The sequence below is a fragment of the Phoca vitulina genome, unplaced genomic scaffold, assembly GCF_004348235.1.
Source record: "Phoca vitulina isolate PV1807 unplaced genomic scaffold, GSC_HSeal_1.0 scaffold61, whole genome shotgun sequence".
In the NCBI taxonomy this organism is placed as follows: domain Eukaryota; kingdom Metazoa; phylum Chordata; class Mammalia; order Carnivora; family Phocidae; genus Phoca; species Phoca vitulina.
Genome location: NW_022589764.1, coordinates 6,177,605 through 6,203,376, shown reverse-complemented (window position 1 = coordinate 6,203,376; position 25,772 = coordinate 6,177,605). Strand labels below are relative to the sequence as shown.

Sequence of the window (25,772 nt, the reverse complement as noted above, 5' to 3'; positions counted from 1 at the left end):
TTCCTTTTAAAAATAGGAAGCTTACAAGAAATATTCCACCACTAGTTCCAAGTTAATTTTGCCAACATCTATTTGAGAAAGAGGAAAAAAAAAAGCAGGAAATAAAATGTCTGCAGTTAACTAAACTACTTAGCTTACTGTTGAGAGAAACTTCAGTTTCCTCAACTTTTAAATAAAGACAAAAATTTTTACCTTATAGGACTATATAGGTGATTAAAGTAGTTGACAAAGTTCTCTGCCAGCTATGAAGTCTTATGTAAATGGGAGATTTACTGCATATATAAAGTTTCAACCATCCATCCATCCATTCATCCATCCATCCATCCATGAATGCATCCATCCATGCCACATCTAATCATCCTGTTCCAGCCCTACACTGGGTGGGGGGGGGGGGGGCAAACACAGGGTAAGCAAACTTGTCTAAATCCCCTGCTTTTGAGAAGCTTCCTTTCAAATGGGGGAGTTGACATTAGATGAGAATATCACCCAGACAACCTCAAACTTTGTTAAGTGTATAAATAAAATGGACAGGAAGCTCTGGGAGATATAAGGGGGATCTGACCAGGTGTGTGGGTCAAAGAAGACTTCCTGAGGATGTTGTGTGGGGTTCAGATTTGAAGGGTGTCCTGGTCAAGGAGCAGTGATGTGCTGAGTGCTGAGGACACAGGCGTGCTTCTTCCTGGCTGTGTGCCGTCCACCCTGAAGGTGGAAGCACGGATGGTACAGTTTCCTCCTACAGCTGGATATGTCTGTTTCCTTCCCCTAACTTCTTATTCTTCTTTTAAAGATTTTATTTATTTATTTGACAAAGAGAGAGAGAGCACAAGCAGGGGGAGTGGGAGAGGGAGAAGCAGACTCCCTGCTGAGTGGGGATCGAGCCCCTGCATCGGGCTCCCTGCTCGGCGGGGAGCCTGCTTCTCCCTCTCCCACTCCCCCTGCTTGTGTTCCCTCTCTCGTTGTCTCTCTCTCTGTCAAATGAATAAATAAAATCTTTAAAAAAAAAAAAACATTGGCTGAATCAAATTCAAGGATCAACTGACATGTACATTGTATCCATGATCTATTTGTGTTTTGGTGAGTTTTTTTTTTTTCAAAAATCTTCCATTGCTCTCTCTTTTATATCTCTTTTTTTTCAAGACCTTATTTATTTGTCAGAGAGAGAGAGAGCACAAGCAGGGGGAGCGGCAGGCAGAGGGAGAAGCAGGCTCCCCCCCCAAGCAAGGAGCCTGGCATCCCAGGACCCTGGGATCATGACCTGAGCTGAAGGCAGACGCTTAACTGACTGAGCCACCCAGGCGCCCCCATATTTCTTTTTAAAATTATATTTTCCTACAAGTATTTTGCTTTAGTATATAAAGCATTCATCTTATTTCTGACGATGTACCTTTATATCTATTTGTAAATTTGTAAAAAAGATAATGCAATCTCCCTTTTCCAACTGGGATAAATGCCCTTTTAAAAATATATTCCGATGAGTTTCTGATGCTTAACCCTTACCCGTTTGAAATTTATTTGTATGGTTACCAATGTCTATACTGATTGATAGGCAATTGTCTATACCGATATCCATGGTTGCGCCATTTGACACGGTTCTCATTCTTTCCTGGCTGTATTTTTCAGTTTGTCATTTAAGCTCAAATAATAGTTTGACTCTTTCTGCATCTCTGTTTCATTCATGACTTTCTCCATTTGAACGAAGTACCAGCGGTTTCTACCACTGCTGTTTTGTATTCTGTTTTAAGAAGACAGGAGGAAGCCTGTCACGAACACCTTGAAAGGTCACACAGTGTACTCGCTCATTGGTTCTACCGCATCATCTGGCTACCCGACTTCAGGCTCTCAGGAGAACTAACAGCATGGAGAGTAGCCACGGGGAAAGCATCCAAACGAGGAAGGCACAAGGGCAGGGAAAGATTCAGTATTTGGAAACTAGCAAGAACAGACGCGTGTGGGATAATCAGCTAAATTCCCCACCGGGGCACAAGAAAAGCTGAACGGATGGGCAGAGGCCTGAACAGTCCCAAGTTTGCTTTCACAACTTTTGAGGGGCTGGGGAAAGGCTCTCTCTTCCTCTCCCACAAGTGAGTGGTGCCAAGGCCAGGCTCCGGGCGGTGAGTCGGCCCCTAGCGCTCTGTCTTACCCACTGGGGCACTGGGGCCCAGAGACTGAATCCTGGGGACACCGGTTCAGACCCCTTCTACACTGGCAGCTGTGGGCAGGGCGTGCGGGACCAAGAAGGTGGGGATGTGTGTACGTCCAAATGCTCTGGAAAGCATAAAACTCTGGAATAAAGACTCTTCGCACCAAGCGTTAGGCCGAACCCAAGACAAAGGTGTTCCCCAGAGCACTTGGGGCCCCCCAGGAAAGGCTGCTTGCCTATATGGTGCCTCAGGGGCTCTCGGGAGCATGCAGCCCCTGCTCTCGTTTCCTTGCAGCTCTCACAACAGCCCCAGAAAGCCCTCTAACTGCTGAATGGAGACAGACACCATGACTATTCCAGGACCTGCTGAGACGGCCTTTCCTGGCATTTCTGAGTTTTCCTGCTCCTTTCTGGGCACGCCAACATCAAAATGTTGCTATTTCTCATGGCAACAAAGCAAACACTGACAGGGCTCTCGCCACGAACATGGCCGTCTCGTTAAAATGTTCAGGCAAGAGTCTGGCAGCTTTCAAGAGGGGCGCCTACCAACCGGAGCCAAGGAACAGCTCGGGCCAGGTCCGACTTGGCTTTGGGTCTGCTCTGCTAAAAGTTACGTCCAGACCACGTGGTGTGGGCTCTCGGAGACCTTCCTTACCAAACGCCAACAAAACCGAAGCCACCTGTTCCTGCCAGGGGAACACTGATGTGGGCTCCTCTGTAGTTCCCCCCGTTGGTGGGCAGAGGCAAGCTCTGGGCAGCCTGCGGACCAGGGGATGCCTGACCCAGAGGCACGCAGGAAGGCTCTGAACCTTCCCTGGCGGTGGCTTCCACCGAAGCAGCAATTACATTAAAAAAAAAAAAAAAAAAAAAAAAAAAAAAACCTCCTAGCTGGTGGAGGAGGAGGCTAGAGCATAAACACAGCAAAGACAAGATGACTAATTCAGCAAGGTCACTGCCTCGAAAGCCAGCCAAGCCAAGGGAGCTCTCAGGCTGCGTACACAGGGCAGCAAATCACCCTTTGAATGACTGCCCTCGTCTACTCTTCGGAACCCAAATGCCGGGTCAGACCCACCGCACACCTGGGAAGGTAACAGCACTCACCTCTGGTTCCTGAGTCATCGTTCCTGACGGCTGGGTCCCTCTGGGCTGCCTGAGTCCCTGTCTTCCGCCAGCCGCAAGGAATGTGCTGTCACAGGTTCTAGATCACAGGCAGCCAGACACACCCACTGCCAGGCCCTTGCCTTTGAAATTCACATGAATAATAAAAATACCACCTGCTTTGGGGAAGCCCCAAAAGGCCTCGTGACTCAGCCTGCACTGTAATTTCATTTTCTCTTCTAGGCCAAGGAGAAGAAAAGTAACATTGTCTTTTCTTTGTCTTCTCCTTCTAAAATGCAATGATCACTTTTATGCTCTATCTTGGCAAACGTAGGAGGAATTGCCCTGTGGAAAAGGTGGCAAACAGAGATGCCAATCATTTCTGCTTTTAACCTTTAGCCAAGAAAATCAAAGTCGCCGGCTCTCAAGCTTGGGTGTGCACTGGAATCACCGGGGGAATTTTTTAAACGAAACTGAGGCAGGTCCCATCAGAGATTTAGATTCAGTTAGTGTCAGGTGTGACATGAACATGGGGGTTTTTAAAAGGTCCCAGGGAGTCCGTCACAGAAAAGTGTGACAACCACTGATGTACTTGGGAGGGATAGTTCAGGAATCATGAAATGGGAAAAGCCCTGAGTTCAGGAGACTCAGGTTCTGGGCTGAGTATAACTGTTTAGTAGTTGCTGTCCTTGGACAAGTAACAGGATGTCTCTAAACCACAATATTTTCATCTGGAAAACAGATTCTATTCCCTGCAGTTCTTACCGAGGGTCTTATAGCGATCAAGTAGGAAAGAAAGTGTTGGGAAAAAACACCAAGCACAATATAAATGTAAGGGCTGCACGATCACTATTTCCTTTTACAAAGTGAGGCGGATATTTATTATTTATTGTACGTTTACTATCAATAAGAATGACATGTATCATATGACCTCACTGATATGAGGAATTCTTAATCTCAGGAAACAAACTGAGGGTTGCTGGAGTGGCGGGGGGGGGGAGGGATGGGGTGGCTGGGTGATGGACACTGGGGAGGGTGTGTGCTATGGTGAGTGTTGTGAATTGTGCAAGACTGTTGAATCACATATCTGTACCTCTGAAGCAAATAATAAATTATATGTTAAAAAAAAAAAGAAGAAGATAGTAGGAAGGGAAAAATGAAGGGGGGGAATCAGAGGGGGAGACGAACCATGAGAGACTATGGACTCTGATAAAGAAACTGAGGGTTCTAGAGGGGAGGGGGTTAGCCTGGTGATGGGTATTAAAGAGGGCACATATTGAATGGAGCACTGGGTGTTATACACAAACAATGAATCATGGAACACTACATCAAAAACTAGTGATGTAATGTATGGTAATTAACATAACATTAAAAAAAAAAAAGGTTTCCCAGATCAAAAAATAAAACAAACAAAACACCGCAACTTTGCATGTTCAGTGTCACTTGCAGCTTCCAAGGGATGCTGGGGTGGAGGCTAGAAGGATAACTTCACAAGATATGCTGAACCTGCCCTTGTTCTCTTTGGCCACCTTGCTTCCAAGATGATTCTATATTCTTCCCTAAATAAACTAGGTATTTAATCTAAAAAAAAAAAAAAAAACTTTAAAAACTTTTCTTTAAGACTAGGAAATTCTTTAAAAACTAGGAAACCGGCAAGAATAAGAGAACAGTTAAAAGGAAATAGCAAGGGGCGCCCCCGTGGCTCAATCGGTTAAGCATCTGCCTTCAGCTCGGGTTGTGATCTCAGGGTCCCGGGATCGAGCCCCACATCGGGACATCCTCCCTGCTCAGCAGGGAGCCTGCTTCTCCCTCTCCCTCTGCCTGCCGCTCCCCTTGCTTGTGCTCTCTCTCTTTCTGTCAAATAAATAAATAAAATCTTAAAAAAAAAAGAAATAGCAATAAATATAATACAAAAAGATGGAAGTAATAGATCAGTATGGCAGGTCCCACACAAACGTGAATTGAGTGGACTGCTCAAAGACATACTCTCAGATGGGATGAAAAACTAAATGCTGTTTATAAGAAATACACCTCAGATAATGAAAAAACTGAAGATGAATGTCTGGGAAAACCTGTACAACACTGATGCAAAGAAAAAGAATGCAGTGTGGCCATATGAAGAGCAGACAATTCCAATTTTAAGGACAGAAGCATGAACAGGATTAAAGCAGGTATTTGACGTCATGAAATAAGTCAAAATGGGGCATAAAGCCATTAAATAGGCCTATAAAGCAAAAACTTATAGAACAATGTGAAGAACTAGAAAAAGAATCAGAAGTAGGAAATACATATGTATATATATACATATATATGTATATTTATAAATATGTATATGTGTACATATTATGTGTGTGTGTATTTCAGATTCCGATAAAGAAAGCTAGCACAAAATGACAACATATGAAAGACTTGCATATGCAACTGACAAGATAAAATTAGAGGAAAAAAGAAAAATGTTTAACTCAATAAACCTAAAAAAAGAACTCCAATAATAATAGCTATCATCTATTAGGTACTTATCATGTGCCAGGCATTGGTTTTAGAATGTTACAACTATTACCACATTTCATTGTCAAGTATCCTTCCAAGACAGATACTTTCTCTCTCTTTATTTTTCTTACCTCTCAGATGAGGAAACCAAACTCAGAGAGGTAAAGTTACCAGATGAAGGTCTGGAGCCCAGATGAGACTGTGAAGTCTCACGCCAGGGCCTTGCCTTAACCACATCACCCAAAAATACTCAGAGACAAATAAAATACTCAAAGAAGAAAATATGAAGGTTTTAGTACAGATAAAAGCTAAAGTTAATGAAATAACAGACAGAACAAATCATAAAAAAGTAAATAAAATCTAACAAGTCCTTTGACAAGACCACTGGAACATGTAAATCCCTGGCTGGTCTGATTAAGTTCAAAAGAGAAAAAGTAAAACTGTCCAACATCATAAATGTAAAGGGAAATATATCATCATCATTCATTATATCAACACATTAAAGTAGAAAAGCTAACTGGATATATCAATAGCTGCCAAAGAGGAATTTGACAAAATCCAGCAAACTTTCTCAATAAAAACTCTTTAGCAAAAAAGGAATACATGGAAACCACCTAAATCTAACAACAGTCTATTTACCAAAAATCTACAGCAAATGCCTATAAATTGCTGAGGTCAAGACCTTTAAAATCAGGAACAAGAGAGATGCATCTGCTATCCTCATGATGATTCAACTTTTGAAGTTTCTAGTGATACCATGAGACATGAAATAAAATAAGTTATATAATGCATCTGCTATCCTCATGATGATTCAACTTTTGAAGTTTCTAGTGATACCAATAGACATGAAATAAAATAAGTTATATAAATATTAGAAAAGGAGGGACAAACCTATTTGGAATTTGCAGATGACTTGATCATATGCCTAAAGTCTCAAGGAACTCTTCTAAAAACTATTAGAATTAATAAGAGAAGTTGGTAAAGGGACGGGATAAAATGTAAATAAACAAAAGAGCTTTTCTCCATACTAGTAACATTGGGTTGGAAATAGAAATGGAAAAGAATCATATTCCATTCACATAGCGGCAAAAACAAGAAAGAGGACACAAATAAACATGGCAGGTGCAGGTTCTTTATGAAGAAAATGATAAAATCTCATTAAAAATATGAAAAATAATATAAGATAAATAAAATACAAAATCTTATGAAAGAACATGGAAGCTGCACAGAGTCATCATAGGAAATGCACAAAAGTTAGAACAAATGTCTAATAACAGTCAAGATATTTTCAAAGAAAGAAAGCAAACAAGTAGAAAACATGCATTAATAGGCTGTAAAACTTAAATGAAACATCTGTTCTCAAAACAGTATGGCATTTACCTAGAAACAGATTAATAGGCCAGTGGGCCAGTACAGAGAATCCCAAAATGCATACAGATAGATACTGGGGAAAATAACATGATGACATTTCAATTCAGAAGGGAAAGGAAGCTAGAAAGTGTGCTAGAATAACTGATCATCCATCTAGAAAAGATGAAAGCTAGATTCTCTCCCTCATACCTCACATACAAATAAATATCAGAAAAATTAAAGCTTAAAATGTAAAAACTAAAAGAAAAAAAATATTGTGAGATACTCCAGGAGGAGAATATTTCTATAAAATTGAGGGGGAAATGACCTTCTTACACAACCCAGATGCCATAACGAAAAAGATGTTTGATTACATATTCTTATATCTTTGTTATCACAAAAGATAGCAGACAAAAGAAAAATAAGGGGTTGGAGAAAATACTGGAACATGTATGATAAAAAGAGGTTTAAAATCTGATATACAAAAAGACCCTCCAAAATGAGAAGGAAGACATGACCAACCCTTCAGGAAAATAATCAACAAACAGTGACAGGCAACTCACATGAGGGGAAATGCAAATAGTTCATAAAGATAGGACAAGATGCTCGATATTGTTAATAATAATAGTGTGGACATCAAAACAAGGAGATCTCATTTCCATCCAACAGACTGATAAAAATTAAAAGGCTCCTGGATATCTAATGCTGGCCAAGGTGTGGGAACAGAGATTCTCACATAATGTGGCTGAATGTGTGAATCACCACAGCTTTTTGGGGAAGTGATTCCCAAACAATCCATTTTGGGGACTTTGATCTACAGAAGCAAACAGCCTAGAAAACCAGACTATATAACAAAGGGCAAAACCCAGAAATAATCCAAATGTCCACCAACGGGAAAAGGACTAAGCTACGTTCCCTCTATAGATTTAAGGCATGTATTTAAAGAATGAGTTGTAGCCACAGTGACTGATCTAGAGGGAGTCCATGATAGAGTGCTAAATTTAAAAAGCCTAGTTGAAGATGATGTAAATAACACAACACTCTTTTTGTTATTAAAATGGAAAACTAACTAAAACTATATCCTGCATACTTTTCCAGTTTTATTCAGATATAACTGACATATAATAGTGGGTAAGTTGGGGGGCGCCTGGGTGGCTTAGTTGGTTAAGCATCTGCCTTTGGCTCAGGTCATGATCCCAGGATCCTGGGATCCAGGTGCATCTGGCTCCCTGCTCAGTGGGGGGGAGGGGAGGTCTGCTTTTCCCTCTTCCTCTGCCCTCCTCCCTGCTTGTGTTCTCTCTCTCTCTCTCTAAGAAAATCTTAAAAAAATATTGGGTAGGGGCGCCTGGGTGGCTCAGTCGGTTAAGCGTCTGCCTTCGGCTCAGGTCACGATCCCAGGGTCTTGGGATCGAGCCTCGCATCGGGCTCCCTGCTCAGTGGCAAGTCTGCTTCTCCCTCTCCCTCTGTGATCTTTCTTGCTTTCGCTCTCTCTCAAATAAATAAATAAATAAAATCTTAAAAAATATATTGGGTAAGTTGAAGGTGTACAACTTGTTGATTCAATACACTTATATATTGCAAAATGATGACCACCAGAGCGTTAGCTAACACTGTGTAATATCATCTAATTACCATTTCTTTTCTGTGGTGAGAATACTTGAGATTTACTCTTTTAGCAACTTGCAAGTATATAGCACAGTATTATTAACCATAATCACAGAGCTGTATATTAGGTCTCCAGAACTTATTCATACCCTATGACCAACATCTCCCCATTTTCTGCCCCCTCCAGCCACTGGCAAATCATCTACTCTCTGTTTCCAAGAGTTTGGCTTTTTCTGATTCCACATAGAAGTGTGACCATACGGTATTTGTCTTTCTGTGTCTGACTTATTTCATTTAGCACAACGCCCTCAACGTCTACCCACGTTGTTGAAAATGGCAGGACGTCTTTCTTTCTTGTGACTGAAAAATATTCCATCGTAGATATGTACCACCTGCTCTTTATCTATTCATCCACAAGCAGTGGCCACTCACCATTTTCCCTGGACAACTGCTGGACAAGGCACTAGCTTCGATGAAATACTTCCTGAGGAGATGTTTGCTGGGGTCAGGACTGTCCAGTAAGATGTAGGAACAGAAAAAAGCCCCGTGCCGAAGCAGGAATATGGCGATGTCTTCATTTCCTAAAGGACAGAAAATGGCATTCAGATGTAGAGCGTGTCACAGCTGTCCAAAATGGCAGACGCTAACAGGTGAAACTGGGAAGGAAAAAGTAGTTGTGCCGGTGGACCTTCTCTATGACTTCCCTTGAGGTGGCAAATTCCTGTTCGTGACTTTTTGTGGGACTCTGCCCTGTGGAGCGCCTCCTACTGTGGTCCCATTTGCCACAGTTTGCCTGTCACTGAAATCCCCTTGCAGGGGCCAGTGGGGCCAATGAGGGAAGGTGCAGACATTTTGAAAGAGAGACAAATAACAGAATTTGCAAGCGTCTCCACACAGGCACTTCAAGAGCTAGGGGTGAGGGGGAAGACAAGGTCCCCCGTCTCCAACCTGCGAGGGTTCCCATGGGTGGGACTGACGGGGGGGGGGGGGACCCACCTGACTTGATGGCCGCGTACAGGGGTAAGCGCACGATGACAGGAAACTCGTTCTTCCTGACTGCGTAGCTTTCCGGGTCGGCCCCGTGTGTCAGGACGAGGAGCTTCACCAACCCCAGGTGCCCTCGCTGACAAGCCAAAGCCAGCATCCAGTTCAGCAGCCGCTGGGGGCTGCAGGGACCTGGCAGGAGATGACAGGACAAAGGGAAGGTGCCACTCAAGGGTTTTGGTTGTTCCCATTCTGCTCTCCCCTCAGACTGTCCCACTTCCAGCCACAAGTCGCTTCTGTCAAGTTGGTAGTGTTTTCTGGAATAGTCCCTCTGAATTGCATATGCCATTTTCCCACGTCATTATAAACCCACTTGCTCATCACATAATGCCAAGTGAGGAAAAGCAGCATTCACAACAGCATATGCGGTACGACTGTAACTGGATAAAAAAAATGCACGTGTGGAAATAAGACTAAAAGGTACTACCCCGTGTTGCAGTACATTATCTCTGGGTAGTGGGGATTGTGACTATTCACCTCACCCCTTTCCCCATCCCCAGCCCTGACCTCATCCCCAGAGTAGCATTACATACAGGGACATGGCCTTTGGAGACCAGCAGCTTCGGGTTAAAATATTTTAGCTGTGTAATCTTAAACAAATTTCTTAACTTCTCCCTGACTCAGTTTACCTATTGGTAAAATGGGACTAATAGCACGCATCCTCCCAAGTTTAACGTGAGGATTGCATGACATAATGTATGTCAAGTGCCTGGCTCAATATATTCTAACTCATTATTTGTCGTTATGTTTTTAGAGTACTAACACTTTTCTGCATTTCTAAATTATCTGTGAGTACATATATTACTTTCAAAAATGAAAGAAAAAGGCTTTGATGAAAGAAATAGATCTAACTACCCAGCCTAAAACTTTGCAAATTACTCCCTGCAAGAACCACTTACTTAATTCCAGGAGGAAATAACACTTAGTGCACTGAAGGAACAGGGACAATGTGGGCTGAAGTATTACAATATCTTCAAGTTCAAAGTAATGCAACATCTTTTGGATGTAGCAGCCATGGAAAAATGATCTCATCCTCCATGCTGACACTTCCAAATTGCATCATAACATTGTCTCATTTCCAGAGGCTGAGAGTCCTTCGGAACCAAAGTGCTCCCAAGCACGGAGAGAGGGACCCTCCCCTCCATGGTAGGAAATTGACTAGGAAACAGGGGTGAGGTCAGGTTGGAAGAAATGAAAATCCAGCACAGAGGGTGCCTGGCACAGTGCCTGGGCTGCAGCAGATGCTAAATAAATGTCCCTTCTTCTCCCTCTGATTACTAGAATTAACAACTCAAAGGAGGTGGTGCTCAAACAGATATTAAAAAGTGATCCCCAACTGGCTTACTGCAACAATACCTAGAGAAGAGAAATCCAGTCATCATGCTGTAACTTCTGTTGAGGTTGGATGTATACCCGGTCTGAGAAGGCTGTATTAGGCTATATTTCATAGCCATGATTTTAATATGAAGAAATCAGAGCTCAGAGAGGTTTGGGAACTTGCCAAAGTCCCACAGTTGGTAAATGACAAAGTCAAGACTTAAACCCTGCAAAGCTAAAGGATTTAGACACTTGAAACCAAAGGGTGCTCTCTTAACCATATGAAACCTCTACATGTATTTTCCGAGGCCCGAATCCAATGATACTCTGAGAGAGCCCCATTAGGGTCTCCATCTTTCTCTTCCTCCTTTGCTCCATCTCCGCTCAGCTACAGAGACCAGACATTACATAATGACGTACCTTAAATGACGTCCACAACTACACAGTGATGCGCCTACCTCTGTGAGCTTCTCATCTCTCTTCTCAAACCCTCCCTTGTTCTCTAGTTGTGTCTCATACGTCTTCTGGTCTCAGACTCCTGACAGTGGCTGCCTTCCCTCCGGTTTGGGAATTCACAGGGGCACACACTGTTTTGTCCATCTCTGCACTTCCTGAAGAGTCCAGAACAATGCTCTGGACTCCTTTGGTCCTCAGTAACTCTGTCCCGAGTTGAGTTGAAGATAGGATGCCCCAAGAGCATGCTCAGGTCCAGCCAAGCTCCCTGCTCTGCAAAAGTGGGCAACCTAAGCCCTTTCCTCTCTTGTCTGCCAAGTAAACTCCTATCCACCCTGCAAAACCCAGCTCAGATGTCAGCTCCTTATGAAGACCAGACAAGACCATTCTCTATGTGTAAATACTTCACTGTGTAAATACTTCAACCTCAGCATGGTTACACTGCATGGAATTACTCCTTTCTGCTTTGATTTCTCTGCTTAACCAGGAGCTATGCAAGATCTGGGATCACCTTTTTAAAAAGTCTCCATGTCTCTCAAGTTTTGCAGAATGCCTGGTAAGGCATTAGTGAGAGACTCATATGGTGAATGCTCAATAAATGTAAACTGCACCAATTAGGTCATGAGCCAGCTGGTGTAGACACTTTGGGGCTACAACAGAGCTAATCTTGGGGATCCCTGAAGAGAGGAAGTCTGCCCTCAGGGGCACCCAGGCTCCTCCTTGCCCTCCTATGTCTGGCTGCACCCAATCTACACCTGTGGACCATAACACGGTCCTGATTTCTACTCTCCTCATTCTCCTTCCAGACACATGAAGAAAGCACTGGCTTGGAACCAAGTCTGAGCACAAATCTACTCAAAGCACACTGTCGGACAACCCCCCCACAGGACGGCTACATAATCGGCTACAGGCCCAATGCAAAATACAAAGGTGAGCCCCTTGTTCAAAAAAATATCAAAAATTTCAAGATGGCGACAGTGGAGTGTTGAACCAAGCGCAGGCCTTCTGAGTGCAGGGCCCGCACCATTGCACACCAATGAAGCTGGCCTTGTTCAAATAAAACCCTAACTCCCAAAGACCACCGCTAAGGTAATGCCTTATGAAGAAATGAGCTCCCGAGCCATAAAAAGGCACGGAGGAACTTTAAATGCATATCGTCAGGTGAAGGAAGTTAATCTAAAAAGACAACAAAATCTATGAGCTCAACTATATGACATTCTGAAAAAAGTCAAAACTACAGAGACAGTAAAAAGATCCATGGTTGCCGGGGCCGGGGGGGTGGGGGGCGCTAGGGGAAGGGAGGGATGACTCAGTGGAGCCCAGAGGACTTTGAGGGCAGTGAAACTATTGGGTATCATACACTAACGGTGGATACATATTATACATTTGTCAAAACCCATAGAATGTACAAACACAAAGAGGGACCCCTAATGGACACTCTGGACTTTGGTTGGTAAGGATGTCTCAGTACTGGTTCCTCAATTGTGACAACTCTATGATACTGATACAGAATGTAAATAATGAGGGAACTTTTTGGGGGGGAGGTATACGGGGGCTCTCTGTACTTCCACATCAACCTTTCTGAAAATCTGTAACTGCTTTAAGGATAAAATCTATTAAAATTTTTAAAAAAGGGACATAGGTCCATATTCTTTACCAAGTAGGGTGTGAAAGAATTTACCTCCTGAGCTCAAGGGAATGAGATGTGGGATGTGGCTCGATTGTCAGTTTGATGGCCCAGATTTCTGGTTCTCCTGCTTGGTGAGAATGTAAAGAAACAAGCATTTTGAGGGAAAGCCGCCCCCTCCCCCCCCCACACAAACATCTGTCTGATTCCCAAGAAGAGGTGATTCCTGAGAGGTGGGCAAGGAGCTCACGCCCTGGGATTTACCTGGCAAAGACTCGAGCAACTCCTGCACAACGTCAGTGTGCCCAAAATGTGCTGCCACCACAGCTGGATTGTCATCGGTGGGCTCGGTGGGCAGCTCCACCCGTCTCTCGGTGAGAAGGTACCGGACGGTCTCCAGATCGCCATAGGCCGCCGAGATGCTCAGAAGCTGGCCCTGGTCAACACAGAGCAGGGACAGGACTTCAGTGAGATGGGTGCTGTCAGGAATGGCCAAGAGAATCAACTGGACATGCTTCACCAAGTCCACGGGCGAGCCTGGAGCTGGTACCACGTGCGGCTGTCGAGGACTTAAAATGAGGCCCATGCAAAGTGAGAGTCAGGGCTGGAAGTGTCAAATGCCACGCAATTGCCAAGACTTAGTGCAAAGCTGTCAACTATCTTGTCAATCATTTTTATATGGATCACACGTTGAAATGATCTTTAGTATATTCAGATCAAATAAAATATACTAATATTTCATCTGTTTCTGTTTACTTTTTGAATGTGACTGCTAGACCATTCTATTTCTTTGGGACAGCACTGCTCTGTGCCCTGAGCTTCATGAGGATGGAGATCACATGAGTATCCCCATCTGAAGCAGTATATGAATACGTGGACAAGGAACATGGAGGTTCAGAGAGGTGTCGTGACTTGCCCAAGATCACACAGCTAGAAAATGGCTCTTGACTGTACAAATGGCCCTGACTTTTCATGGGCTCGCTAGGTCTGCAAAAAGAATGCTGGGTTGGCACGTACAGAGTTTGACTGCGTTACTGAAACTAAGTCCTCCTGAAACTTGGCTATTTCCGATGGACTTGGGCATCCGCAGCGTTCAAGGAGGCGGATGCAGAATCAATGCACGTTGGAATGAGGCGATCTGTGCTAATGCTGGCATTTACGGAGAACCTACTGTGTGAGGATGCCAGGGGCAATCGTGACCTCCATGAGTTTACAGGTGAGTCTGGAATCTGTACAAAACAGCCACAAGCAAGCATATTTTACTCCTAATACAGGTGTATTAGGAGTCACTTTCGGGTGAGACAGGCAGGGATGGGACAACAGAATCCCAGGGATGAGAACTGATATATTAAGCTCTTATCATGTGCCAAATGCTGCATGGAACATTTTATTTGCATGGTCACACTTCATCCTGATAACAGTCTTAAGAGGACTGTATCTGTTGTTGATTTAAAAAAAAGAAAAGAGCCAGTTATTTTACCTGCAAAGTGAGTTTATTTGGGAATAGCAGAGGAACTGCAATTCAGGACAAGGAAACTATGGTGAACCATAGGCAAGTCTGCAGAACAGAGTGGAGGGGCTTGCTTTTGTAAGGGAAAGGAGGAAGCTGGGAGGGTGTTTTACTGAGTTCCCTTTGGCTGGGCTGTTGCTGGGCAAGGAGAAATTCTTCCTTCCTCCTGCTTGGGTATGGAAAGTAAGCTTCTCCTCCCTGGGGAATGCAAGGTTTGCTTCTTAAGGTGAGTGGTAATGCATGAGAACTTGCCCTGCAGGGCTTCCAGACTCCCATTTTATTTATTTTATTTATTTTTAATTTTTTAATTTTTTAATTTTTTTCAGACTCCCATTTTAAATGAGGTTTCCTTTATTTATTTTCACACTGTGTTTCCATCTTGTGGGTGAGGAGGGATGGGAGGGAGGGAGTTTACAGTCTGCAGAACTATCCAGGATTTGAACTGGGGTCTGTCTAGCCAAAGCCTAGGCTCCATTCTGTCCAAGACTTCCCAGGAAATGTGGGACTTGGAGGGAGGTCCGGGTTGTGCAAGTGAAGTGAATAAGCTGGCCATGTGAGGTATGCATTCAATATGACCAGAAAAGAAGAACCCACTGGCCTGCCAATCTGCCCAGGGTGTGGCCCGCTAGGCCTGCCATTCCAGGAAAGCACTTGCATTAGGGAGAAAAGCCACAGGGATTGATTAAATGATTCACCACATATAACCAACAATTGTCTAGACTCTAGTGGGTAAGAGGCTTAAAAGCCCCATCCTCACAAAGTGGTGATGCCATAAGAAGTAACCCAGAGGCCAAGAGGAACCAGAGGGCAGGAAGGGTCGGGCTGGCACCTGGCTAGAGACAGCCCAGAGGTTCCATAGCATGTATTTATTTTCATTCAGACAGCATAGAAAAGTATAATATAAAAAGGAGGCCTCACTCCATGCCTCTCCTTCCTAATGCCCTTTTGCAAAGGAAACTGCTCTTACATAGCCTTCTAGAATGTGTTCCTCCATATCGACACATGGGTAATCCCATGTGAAACCACATGTTTTCACTTCATTCATTACAACTTTTATTGGCATATAGCAACCCTACAGAAAAGAACACACATTGTGTGTTCAGTTTCATGAACTCTTACAAAGTGAACACATTCATGTAATGGACACCCAGACCCAGACCAGGGACGCAAGATTATCTGTTCCCCGAAGTCCCCTTTCTGCCCCCTTCCGGTCACTGTTCTACCTGGAATAACCACTATCCTGACTTCTAACACCATTGCCAGTTTGTATATATTATTAAAGTGGAATTATACTTCACTTACTTTTAAATTTAATTTTTTTTTTTTTACTTTTTGCTCTGAAATAGAGATTCATAGGAAGTCACAAAGACATTCCTGAGGGGCATCCGTGTTTCCGTAACTCTGTTTCCCCCAACGGTGACAGCTTACACTATGTAGTTCAAGATCAAAACCAGTAATTTGACATTAGTATAATGTGGGTATATCATTCTGCCATCTTGTCACATGTATATACATTTGTCTGATCACCACCATGATCAAGATGCAGAATGACTCCATTGCGAGACCAGTCTTTCTTGAACCCCCCCTTTATAGTTACATTCACTCTTCTGCCCTCCACCACGACTTACCCCAGAAACCACGAATCTCTCTTCTATCTCTATAATTTTGTCTTTTTGAGAATGTTATACAAGTGGGATCATACAGAATGTGACCTTTTGAGACTATTTTTTTTAAATCTCCTGCTCAACATAATGCCCTTGAGATCCATCTGAGTGGTAGTATATTTCAAAGAGTTTCTTTATTTTTTTTTAATTTTTAAAATTTAAATTCAATTAATTAACATATAGTGTATTATTAGTTTCAGAGATAGCATCCAGTGATTCATCAGTGTTATATAACACCCAGTGCTCGTTACATCATGTGCCCTCCTTAATGTCCATCACCCAGTTACCCCACCCCCCTACCCTCCACCCCTCCAGCAACCCTCAGTTTGTTTCCTATGATTAAGAGCCTCTTATGGTTTGTCTCTCTCTCTGATTTTGTCTTGTTTTATTTTTTCCTCCCTTCCCCTGTGATCCTCTGTTTTGTTTCTTACATTCCACGTATGAGTGAGATCACATGATAATTATCTTCCTTTGACTGACTTATTTTGCTTAGCATAATACCCTCTAGTTCCATCCACATCATTGCAAATGGCAAGATTTCAGGTTTTTTTGATGGCTGAGTAGTATTCCATTGTATATACATACTACATCTTCTTTATCCATTCATCTGTAGATGGACATCTGGTCCCTTTCCATAGTTTGGCTATTGTGGACATTGTTGCTATAAACATTGGGGTGTGGGATCACTACATTTTATCTTTGGGGTAAATCCCTAGTAGTGCAATTGCTGGGTCATAGGGTAGCTCTATTTTAAACTTTTTGAGGAACCTCCATACTGTTTTCCAGAGTAGCTACACCAGCTCGCATTCCCACCAACAGTGTAGGAGGGTTCCCCTTTCTCAAAGAATTTCTTTATAATGCTTAGTATTATATTTATATTTGTAGTACATATTATGTATTTTATATATTTACAATTTATATCTATATTATATTATATTCCATTGTATGTTCAACCATTCATCTGCTAAGAATTTTATGCTTGCCTTACTGCACTGGCCAGAACTTCCAGTAATATACTGACTATAATTATGTATAATTATTCTCAAATTAAACTGCTAGTATTATACTGAGAGTAGATATCCTTGCCTTATTCCTGATGTTAGGGGTAAAGTGGTCTTTCACCATCAAGTATAAAGTTGGTTGTAGGTTTCTGTAGCTATTCATCAGGTTGAGGAAGTTCCCCTCTATTCTTAATTTTCTAAGAGTTTCTATCATGAGGGTATTAAATTTAGTCCAATGGTTTTTCTACATCAAGTGATACAATAATGTGATTTTTCTTCTTCAGTTTATGGCTTAATCCATTCAAACTGCTATAACAAAATCCCAAAGACTAAGTGGCATAAAAACCACAAAAATTTAGTTCTTACAGTTTGGAGGCTGGAAGTCTGAGATTTGGGGTGCTGGCCTGGTCAGGTGAGGGCCTTCTTCCTGATGGCCGATCTTTTGTTGTATCCTCATGTGGCAGAATAAGGCTAGGGAGCTTTATGGGATCTTTTACAAGAGCACTGACCCCTTTCATGAGAGCTCCAGCCATATGACCTAATCACCTTCCAAAGGCCCCAGCTCCAAACATCATCACATTATTCAACATACACATTTTGGGGGGACACCAACATTCAGTCTGGAGCAGTCTATTAATAATGGAGGACTGTATTGATTGATGACTGAGCACTGAACCAGTCTTGTATCTCTGGAATAAATCCCATTTGGTCATGGTGTATAACTCTTTTTATATATTGCTGAAATCTATTTGTAATATGTTAAGATTTTTTGCATCTATATTCATGATGGACAGTGGTCTGAACTTTTCTTTTTTGTACTGTCTTTGTCTGGTTTGGGTATCAGGTAGATTGGACTCATAGAAGTGTTGGGAAGTGTCTGTGGAGCTGGTATTAATTCTTCTTTAAACATTGGGTAGAACTCTCCCATGAAACCATCTGGGTCTGTGGATTTCTTTTTAGGAGGTTTTAAATTATAAGTTGAATTTCCTTAATAGTTAAAGGGCTATTAAAATTATGTATTTTATATTGGATGTGTTATAGTTTCTATTTTTCCAGGATTGGTCCATTTCATCTAAGTTGTCAAATTTATGTGAGTAAAGTTGTTCATATTGTTCCCTTACAATCCTTTCGATATTTGCAGGGTATGTACTGATATTCCCTATTTCCTTCCTGATATTAGTGATTTTTCTCTTTTCTCTTTGTTAGTTTTACTAGAAGTTTGTCAATTTTGTTGATCTTTTCAAAAACAATACCGTTTGTTTCATTGATTTTCTCTATTGTTTTTCGGTTTAAATTTCATTAATTTTCTACTCTTATTTTTGGCATTTCCTTTCTCCCACTTGCTTTGGATTTGTTTTGCACTTCTTGTAGTTCCTTTAGGTGGAAGTTTGGATTATTACTTTGAGACTTTTCTTCTTTTTTAATGTAAGTATTTAGTGCTATAAATTTCCCTCTCAGCACTGGTTTAGCTGCATCCCACAAATTTTGACATACATTTTCGTTTTCATTTAGTTCAACGTATTTTTTAAATTTCCCTTGAGACTTTCTTTTTGACCCATGGATTATTTAAAAGTTTGTGGTTAGTTTCCAGGTGCTTGGGATTTTCCTATTAGCTTTTTGTTATAAATTTCTAATTTGATTCCTCTGAAGTTAGAGAACATATTCTGTCTGATTTTAATTCTTTTAAATGTGCTGAGGTTTATCTTATGGCCTAGGATATGCAGTCTATCTTGAGATATGTTTTGTGGACACTTGAAAAGAATGCATTCTGCTGTTGTGTGGAATGTTTCATAAATTTCAGTTCAATTCTGTTGGTTGATGGTGTTGTTAAGTTCTGTATCCTTGCTGATTTTCTGCCTGGTTGTTCTATCACTTGTTGAGAGAGGGTATCAAACTTTCCAACTATTATTGTGGATTTATCTAGTTTTCCTTTCTGTTATATCAGTTTTTGTTTCACTATTTTGCAAGCTCTGTTGTTTGGTTCATGTGCATTTAGGATTGCTATGTCTTCTTGGTGGACTGACCCCTTCATCATTATGAAATATCCTCCCTGTCCGTGGTAATTTCCTTTACTCTGAAGTCTACTTTACCTGATATTTAGCCACTCCTTCTTTCTTTTGATTAATATTTGCATGGTATATCTTTTTCTATCCATTTACCTTCAACCTTCATATAGCCTATTTGAAGTGAGTTTCTCATAGGCAGCATATACTTGCTCATGTTTTCTTTCTTTTTGTTGTTGTTGTTGCTCATGTTTTTTAAATCTACTCTGGAATCTCTTTCAGTTTATGTATTTGGACTATTTATGTTAATATAGTTATTTGTATATTAAATCTAAGTCTGTCATGAAATTTTTTGTTTCATTTTCTGTTTGCTCGGTCTTTGATTTTTTCCCCTGCCTTCCTGTGGTTTCTGAGACATTTTTAAAATTCCATTTTGGGGGTGCCTGGGTGGCTCAGTCATTAAGCATCTGTCTTTGGCTCAGGTCATGATCCCAGGGTCCTGGGATCGAGCCCCGCATTGAGCCCCGCATCGAGCCCCACATCGAGCCCTGCATCGGGCTCCCTGCTCAGTGGGAAGCCTGCTTCTCCCTCTCCCACTCATGTTCCCTCTCTCGCTGTGTCTCTCTCTGTCAAATAAATAAATAATATCTTTAAAAAAAATAAAATAAAATTTCATTTTGATTGATCAATAGTGTTTTGGAGTGTATCTCTTTGTATTGTTTTTAAAGTGGTTGCTCTAGGTATGACATACAGAGCTTAACAAAGTCTACTGGTTTCAATGTTTTATCAATTAAAGTGAAGTGTAAAAACCTTTCTTCTTTTACAGCACATACAGAATTTATAATCAGATGGAAAATGCTTGATATAATATTATGTAAGAATAAGCAGCATGCAAATATATATATCCAATATGACTGTATCTATATTAGAAACAACACATGCACAGATCAGCAGACGGAGAGAAAATATAACGAAATTGTTAAGTGGGACTGTTTGGATGCATTAAGAATATGGTTACTTTCTTTTTCTCTTCCTCTCTACTTTTACATATTTCTAAGTTTTCTTTTTTTGAGCATGTGCTATTTTTATAATGGAAGAGAAACGTAAAAGAATACAGTAACCTGAACCTTCAGATCGGCCTTTTGTTGTTCACATTTCAGTTATGCCTCCCCTGTCCTCTGGGAAGGTGAAAGGGTTTGCATAGATGGTGGCAGGTTGAGAAGTTGGCTTGAAAGGACCAGAACCCATGAGTTTACATGTGAAAGGAGGTAAAAAAAAAATGCCCATTATGATGATGATGATAACAAGGAGATAATCTGAGTGGTGACCTTCATCCAGGCCAGGTCCCCAGTCCGGCTGGAGGAGCCGGCATCAACCCTACCTTCTCCAGATGGGACGTGCTCTCATCACAAGCCTCTCTGAGCAGGTGCCGGGCCCTGCTGGGGTTTCCTTGCTTGTATGCAGCATGAATGCCTTCTGTCCCAGGGCACTGTGCTGTGGGGTCACCGCCTGGTGTGGACGGTTTGCTGCCCATGTCCTCAGCACCTGGGTAGACAGAAGCACACACACAATGTCACCATCACTTGCCAGGGCTGCTCATGGGGACCACTGGAGAGGAGAGCAGGATGTGCTCTCTAGGACATAAATGTGAGGCTTCAGGTGGCCCTGAAACAATGCCAGTGTCACCAAGGACAGCAGACCCCGGGACCAGCAGCCCTGGGGGAGGGACTCCCTGTGTGGGGCTGGTGCTCAGCCAGGCTGTCTCTGCAGCCACACCTTGCCGTAGTGGAGGGGGTCCAGGACACCTAGGGCCGCTGTCTGGCTGGGAACAGCCAGGCTGATCTCATTGACGGCAACAGAAAAGCCAGGGCTTTGGTGATATAGCGGATGGTCCAGCCAAACTGTCCCCCTGCTGTTTCCCTCATGGGGACTTAGTATCTAGTGGTAGAAGAAAGAAAGGCCTAATGCTAGGGATTTGGAAATCTATCCCCTCTCTGCCTAGAAAACCCCACTAAGGGCATGGGATTTAGAATCAGCAGCCCTCATCCATACCTGCCCTCACACAAATATGCCACAATATGATCTTGGCAGTCCCATAAAACTCTGGGCCTTGGGACACCCTTGGACCACTGATGTGACTGGTCCAGGGTATCCCTAAGAAATCGCGTGACTCTGCCATTCTGGTTATCTGAAATATTCCATTCTGGTTATCTGAAATGTGGCTCAGCCATCAGTCAGTATCTTGCTGTTCTCTAATAGTGGACACTGGCTGTCCTGGGTGGAAGATGGTCCAGGCTGCTCCAGGACAACTGAGGACCTGGTGCTACTTAGGAGGAGTGGTCAGCTTTGCAGGAGGCCATGACGCAGCAATGCTGGGGCATCCACTGAGCAGCTGTGATAGGCCGAGCACTGTACTGGGTGCTGAAGATGCAGACGTAAAGGAAGTCAGCTCCTACCCTCACTGAGCTCTCCCCTTAGAACAGGGGTTTTGTGGACCCCGTGGCTGATAAATAGGTTTCAGAGGTTGCCTGAACATCCTAAATTGGACACAAAGCTGTGTGAGTATGTGTGCACATGTGTGCGTGTGTACATTTTTTCTGAGGAGAAAAATCAAGGCTTCTACCAGATTTCCAAATGTGTAAGTGAACCAGAGTTAAAAGTTTTACCTCTATAAATGCTACTTAAAAGACTGCAAAGAATGAGGAGTTATGTTCTGATTGTGTTGAGTGAAATAGGGAGATTTTCCAACCATTCTTGGCCAAGTCCACACAGTCAGTAAAAGGCAAACCTGAACAGAAGTTTGGTCCCCTAGCTCTCAGGCTGGGGTGAACCCCCTCCATCTCTCTGTTGCCTCTTTGAAGAAATGAATAAAAAAGAAGCTTCTTCTCATGTGAAAATAATGCTGAGAAAGGTTGGCTTCCAAATATTCTTATCACAGAAGTGAATCACACTATAGCAGCTAACTTTTGGAAAATTAAAAAAAAATTATTTATTTACAATAGCATAAAACTACATGCTTAGAAACAAATTTAACAAAAGATGGGAAGACCCATATAAATGTAAAGACATCCCATGTTCATGGATTAGAAGAATCAATATTCGTAACATGTCAATTCTTCCCAATTTTATCTATAGGTTCAATAAAATTCCAACCATAATTCTCATAGGCTTTTAGGGGATAGAAATTAACCATCTAGGGGTGCCTTTGTGGCTCAGTCAGTTAAGCGTCTGCCTTCGGCTCAGGTCATGATCCCAGGGTCCTGGGATTGAATCCCACATCGGGCTCCCTGCTCCGTGGGGAGTCTGCTTCTCCCTCTCTCCCCTGTTTGTGCTCTATTTCTTGCTATCTCTCTCTCTCTCAAATAAATAAATAAAATCTTTTAATTAAAAAAAGGAATTAACAATCTGATCTTCAAGTCTGTATGGAAATTTGAAGGATTTTAAATATCCCAAGTAATCTTGAAAAAGAAGACAACTGGAAGATGTACACCACCTGATTTCAAGACTTACTATAAAGCTACAGTAATCAGGGGGCACCTGGGTGACTCAGTGGGTTAAGTGTCCAACTCTTGATTTCAGCTCAGGTCATGATCTCAGGGTTGTGGGATCGAGCCCCACATCAGACTCTGCACTGGGTGTGGAGCTTGATTGGGATTCTTTCTCTCCTCTCCCTCTGCCCCTCCCCACTTACGCTCTCTTTCTCTTTAAAAAAAAAAAAAAAAAAGCTACAGTAATCAAGACATTGTGGTACCAGTAGAGACAGATAAATCCATGGGACAGCATAGAGAGTTGAGAAATACACCCATACTTGTAATACTTGTACATCCAATTGGTTTTTGACAAGAGTCAAAGCAATATGATGAGAAAAGCAGTCTTTTCAACAAATGGCGCTGGAACAGCTAGACATCTACAATGAATAAAAAGAAACCCAGACTCCCACTTCTTACCACACACAAGCATTAACCTGAGATGGATCATGGACCTAGCATAATGTTTAAAATTAAGGCACTTCTAGAGAAAATACATGAGAATATCTTTATGCCTTGAGAGTAAGCAAAGGTTTCTTAGATGGGACACAGAAAACAGTAACTATGAAAGGAAAACTTGCTAAGTTAGACTTCACCAAAAATTTCTACTCATCAAAAGATTGATCTACCATTTAAAAATGAATAAGCAAGTTATATACTGGAAGAAAGTATTTACAAAACATAACCCCCCCACCCCCAAAAAGGAGAGAATGGTATCCAAAATACACAAAGGACTCCTATAACTCAGTAATAAAGGACAGCCCAATTAAAAATGGGTAAAGATTGGAACAGCAGAAGATATTAAAAATGCTCAATACTGGGGCGCCTGGGTGGTTCAGATGGTTAAGCGTCTGCCTTCGGCTCAGGTCATGATTCCAGGGTCCTAGGATCGAGCCCCACATCGGGCTCCTGGCTCAGTGGGGAGCCTGCTTCTCTCTCTCCCTCCGCCTCTCTCCCTGCTCATGCTCTCTCTCTCTCTCTGTATCTCTGTGTCTCAAATGAATAAATAAAATCTTTTAAAAAATGCTCAATATCATTAGTCATCAGGGAGATGTAAATTAAAACCAGAAGGAGACACCAGTCTACTCCCAGCAGAATTACTAAAATTTAAAAAGACTTACAGTACTTGGTGAGGATACGGAGCAACCAGAACACTCATATCTTATTGGTTGGAGTGTAAAATGGTATAACCATTTGGAAATAAGTCTGGTGGTTTCTTATAAAACTAAATATACAGCTACCCTATGATCCAGCAAGTCTATTCTCAGATATTTACCCAAGAGAAATAGGTCTAAAAAACTTATCCAAGAATGTTAATAGCAGTTTCATTCATAGTATCTCCAAATTGTAAATAGCACAAGTGTCCATCAACAGAAAAACAGATTAATGACTACTGTGGTTTAGTAACTATTCAGCAATAAAAAGGAATAAACTACTGATCCATGAAATGAGAGACAGGAAATCTCAAAACATAATGCTGAGTGAAAGAATGATTGCACAAGATGACTCCGTTTATATGCTGTTCTAATCTAATTGATGGGTGGGGAAAAAAAATCAGTATAGTTCTTCCTGGAGGCAGGGACAGGCATGAAGTTTACTAGGGAAGGGGCACGAGGAAACTGATGTTTTTTTTCATTACATTGGTGTTATTTGTCAAAACTTATCAAATGGTCTAATGAAGAGTTGTGCATTTTGCTCTATACGGATTTTATCCCCAAATGCTATAAACAATATTGAACTGTAGCCAATAATATGAATGCCGAAGATTTTGAGGGTGAAGTATATAGACCCTTCTTTGAAATGCACTGTTGACGGATGAATAGAGGGATGGACAGATGGATAGAATGTGAGAGAGCAATTTTAGAAAATGTTAATGGTAGACTTTAGGTGGTGGGTAATGGATGTATATGGTTCAATTCTTTCAACTTTATGTTTAAAATTTTTAGTAAGAAAATGTAGAGGGAAGTGAATCAAAATATCATACCCTAAATGCAGGGCCCACCATATGGCATCCTGAATGAGATCCACCAACAGGGCAGAAAAAAAAATCCTGCTCTATAGAAAGGCAAAGACAATCTGCTTACAGTAAAGGCCCTTGAAACCGTTCAGGGTCTTTACAGCTCATTCTAAGCCATGACTTTCACTATTTCAAAGGCAACCGTTCTGAAAATCCATGTAAGTGGATAAAGCATTACACACGCTCCGCATCATTCCCGAAACACCAAAGCAAGATTGCTGTGTCTGAGTGGAGATTACTGGGTTTTTTTGGCTGTGTATTTTTTGCAAAGAGGAATCGGAAAACGGCTTAGTGTGTAAGTGGTTGCACTTGTGAGTAAGGCAGCTTCGCTCCCCATCACACGCTAACAGTCCCATTAATTATTTACCGTCAGAGACCCTGGGACATCGGAGAGCTGGCTGGAAGGAGAAAGGCATTGGCAGGTTTCGAGACGAGAGTAGAATCAACAGCAGCAGCATCCATCAGAAGAGGCACTTAATTATGTCATCGCTCATCTTTCAAAATTAAACAAATATTTCCCTTATCTCTGTAAAATACAAGCATGTGTGTGTGTGTGTGTGTGTGTACAAGCAAGTATGAAGTGACCTCTTCTGTTTACTGTAGGAACGTAAATAAAAACAGTTCACCTTCAGTCCCAGTTAAGTGACACTGAGAAGGCAGAACCTAGGGATTAGGGTGCATGTCAATTTACAAGGCGGGGGGCGCCTGGGTGGCTCAGTCGGTTAAGCGTCGGCCTTCGGCTCAGGTCATGATCCAGGGTCCTGGGATCGAGCCCCTCGTAGGGCTCCCTGCTCAGTGGGGAGCCTAATTCTCCCTTTCCCTCTGCCTCCTGCTCTGCCTACTTGTGCTCTCTGTCAAATAAATAAATAAAATCTTTAAAAAAAATTACAAGGGGGATTTTACTTTAACTTTACTTTTAAATAATG

The 25,772-nt window shown here is 42.1% G+C and overlaps 1 protein-coding gene across 5 annotated transcripts in view; it reads right to left on the bottom strand.

The window, feature by feature from the left end:
- LRRK1 (leucine rich repeat kinase 1) overlaps positions 1–25,772 on the bottom strand; it is a 126,051-nt gene that overhangs the window by 57,851 nt on the left and 42,428 nt on the right. For 4 of the 5 annotated variants that reach the window (XM_032391250.1, XM_032391249.1, XM_032391251.1 and 1 more), the window contains 4 exons: positions 20,684–20,847; positions 13,389–13,560; positions 9,680–9,859; positions 9,116–9,264 (listed from right to left, as the gene is read on the bottom strand). In XM_032391250.1, coding sequence (XP_032247141.1) covers positions 9,116–9,264; positions 9,680–9,859; positions 13,389–13,560; positions 20,684–20,847 — 665 coding nt within the window. Of the gene's footprint in view, positions 1–3,241; positions 3,376–9,115; positions 9,265–9,679; positions 9,860–13,388; positions 13,561–20,683; positions 20,848–25,772 lie in introns of those variants that run through there. The other variant, XM_032391253.1, reaches the window with a different exon arrangement.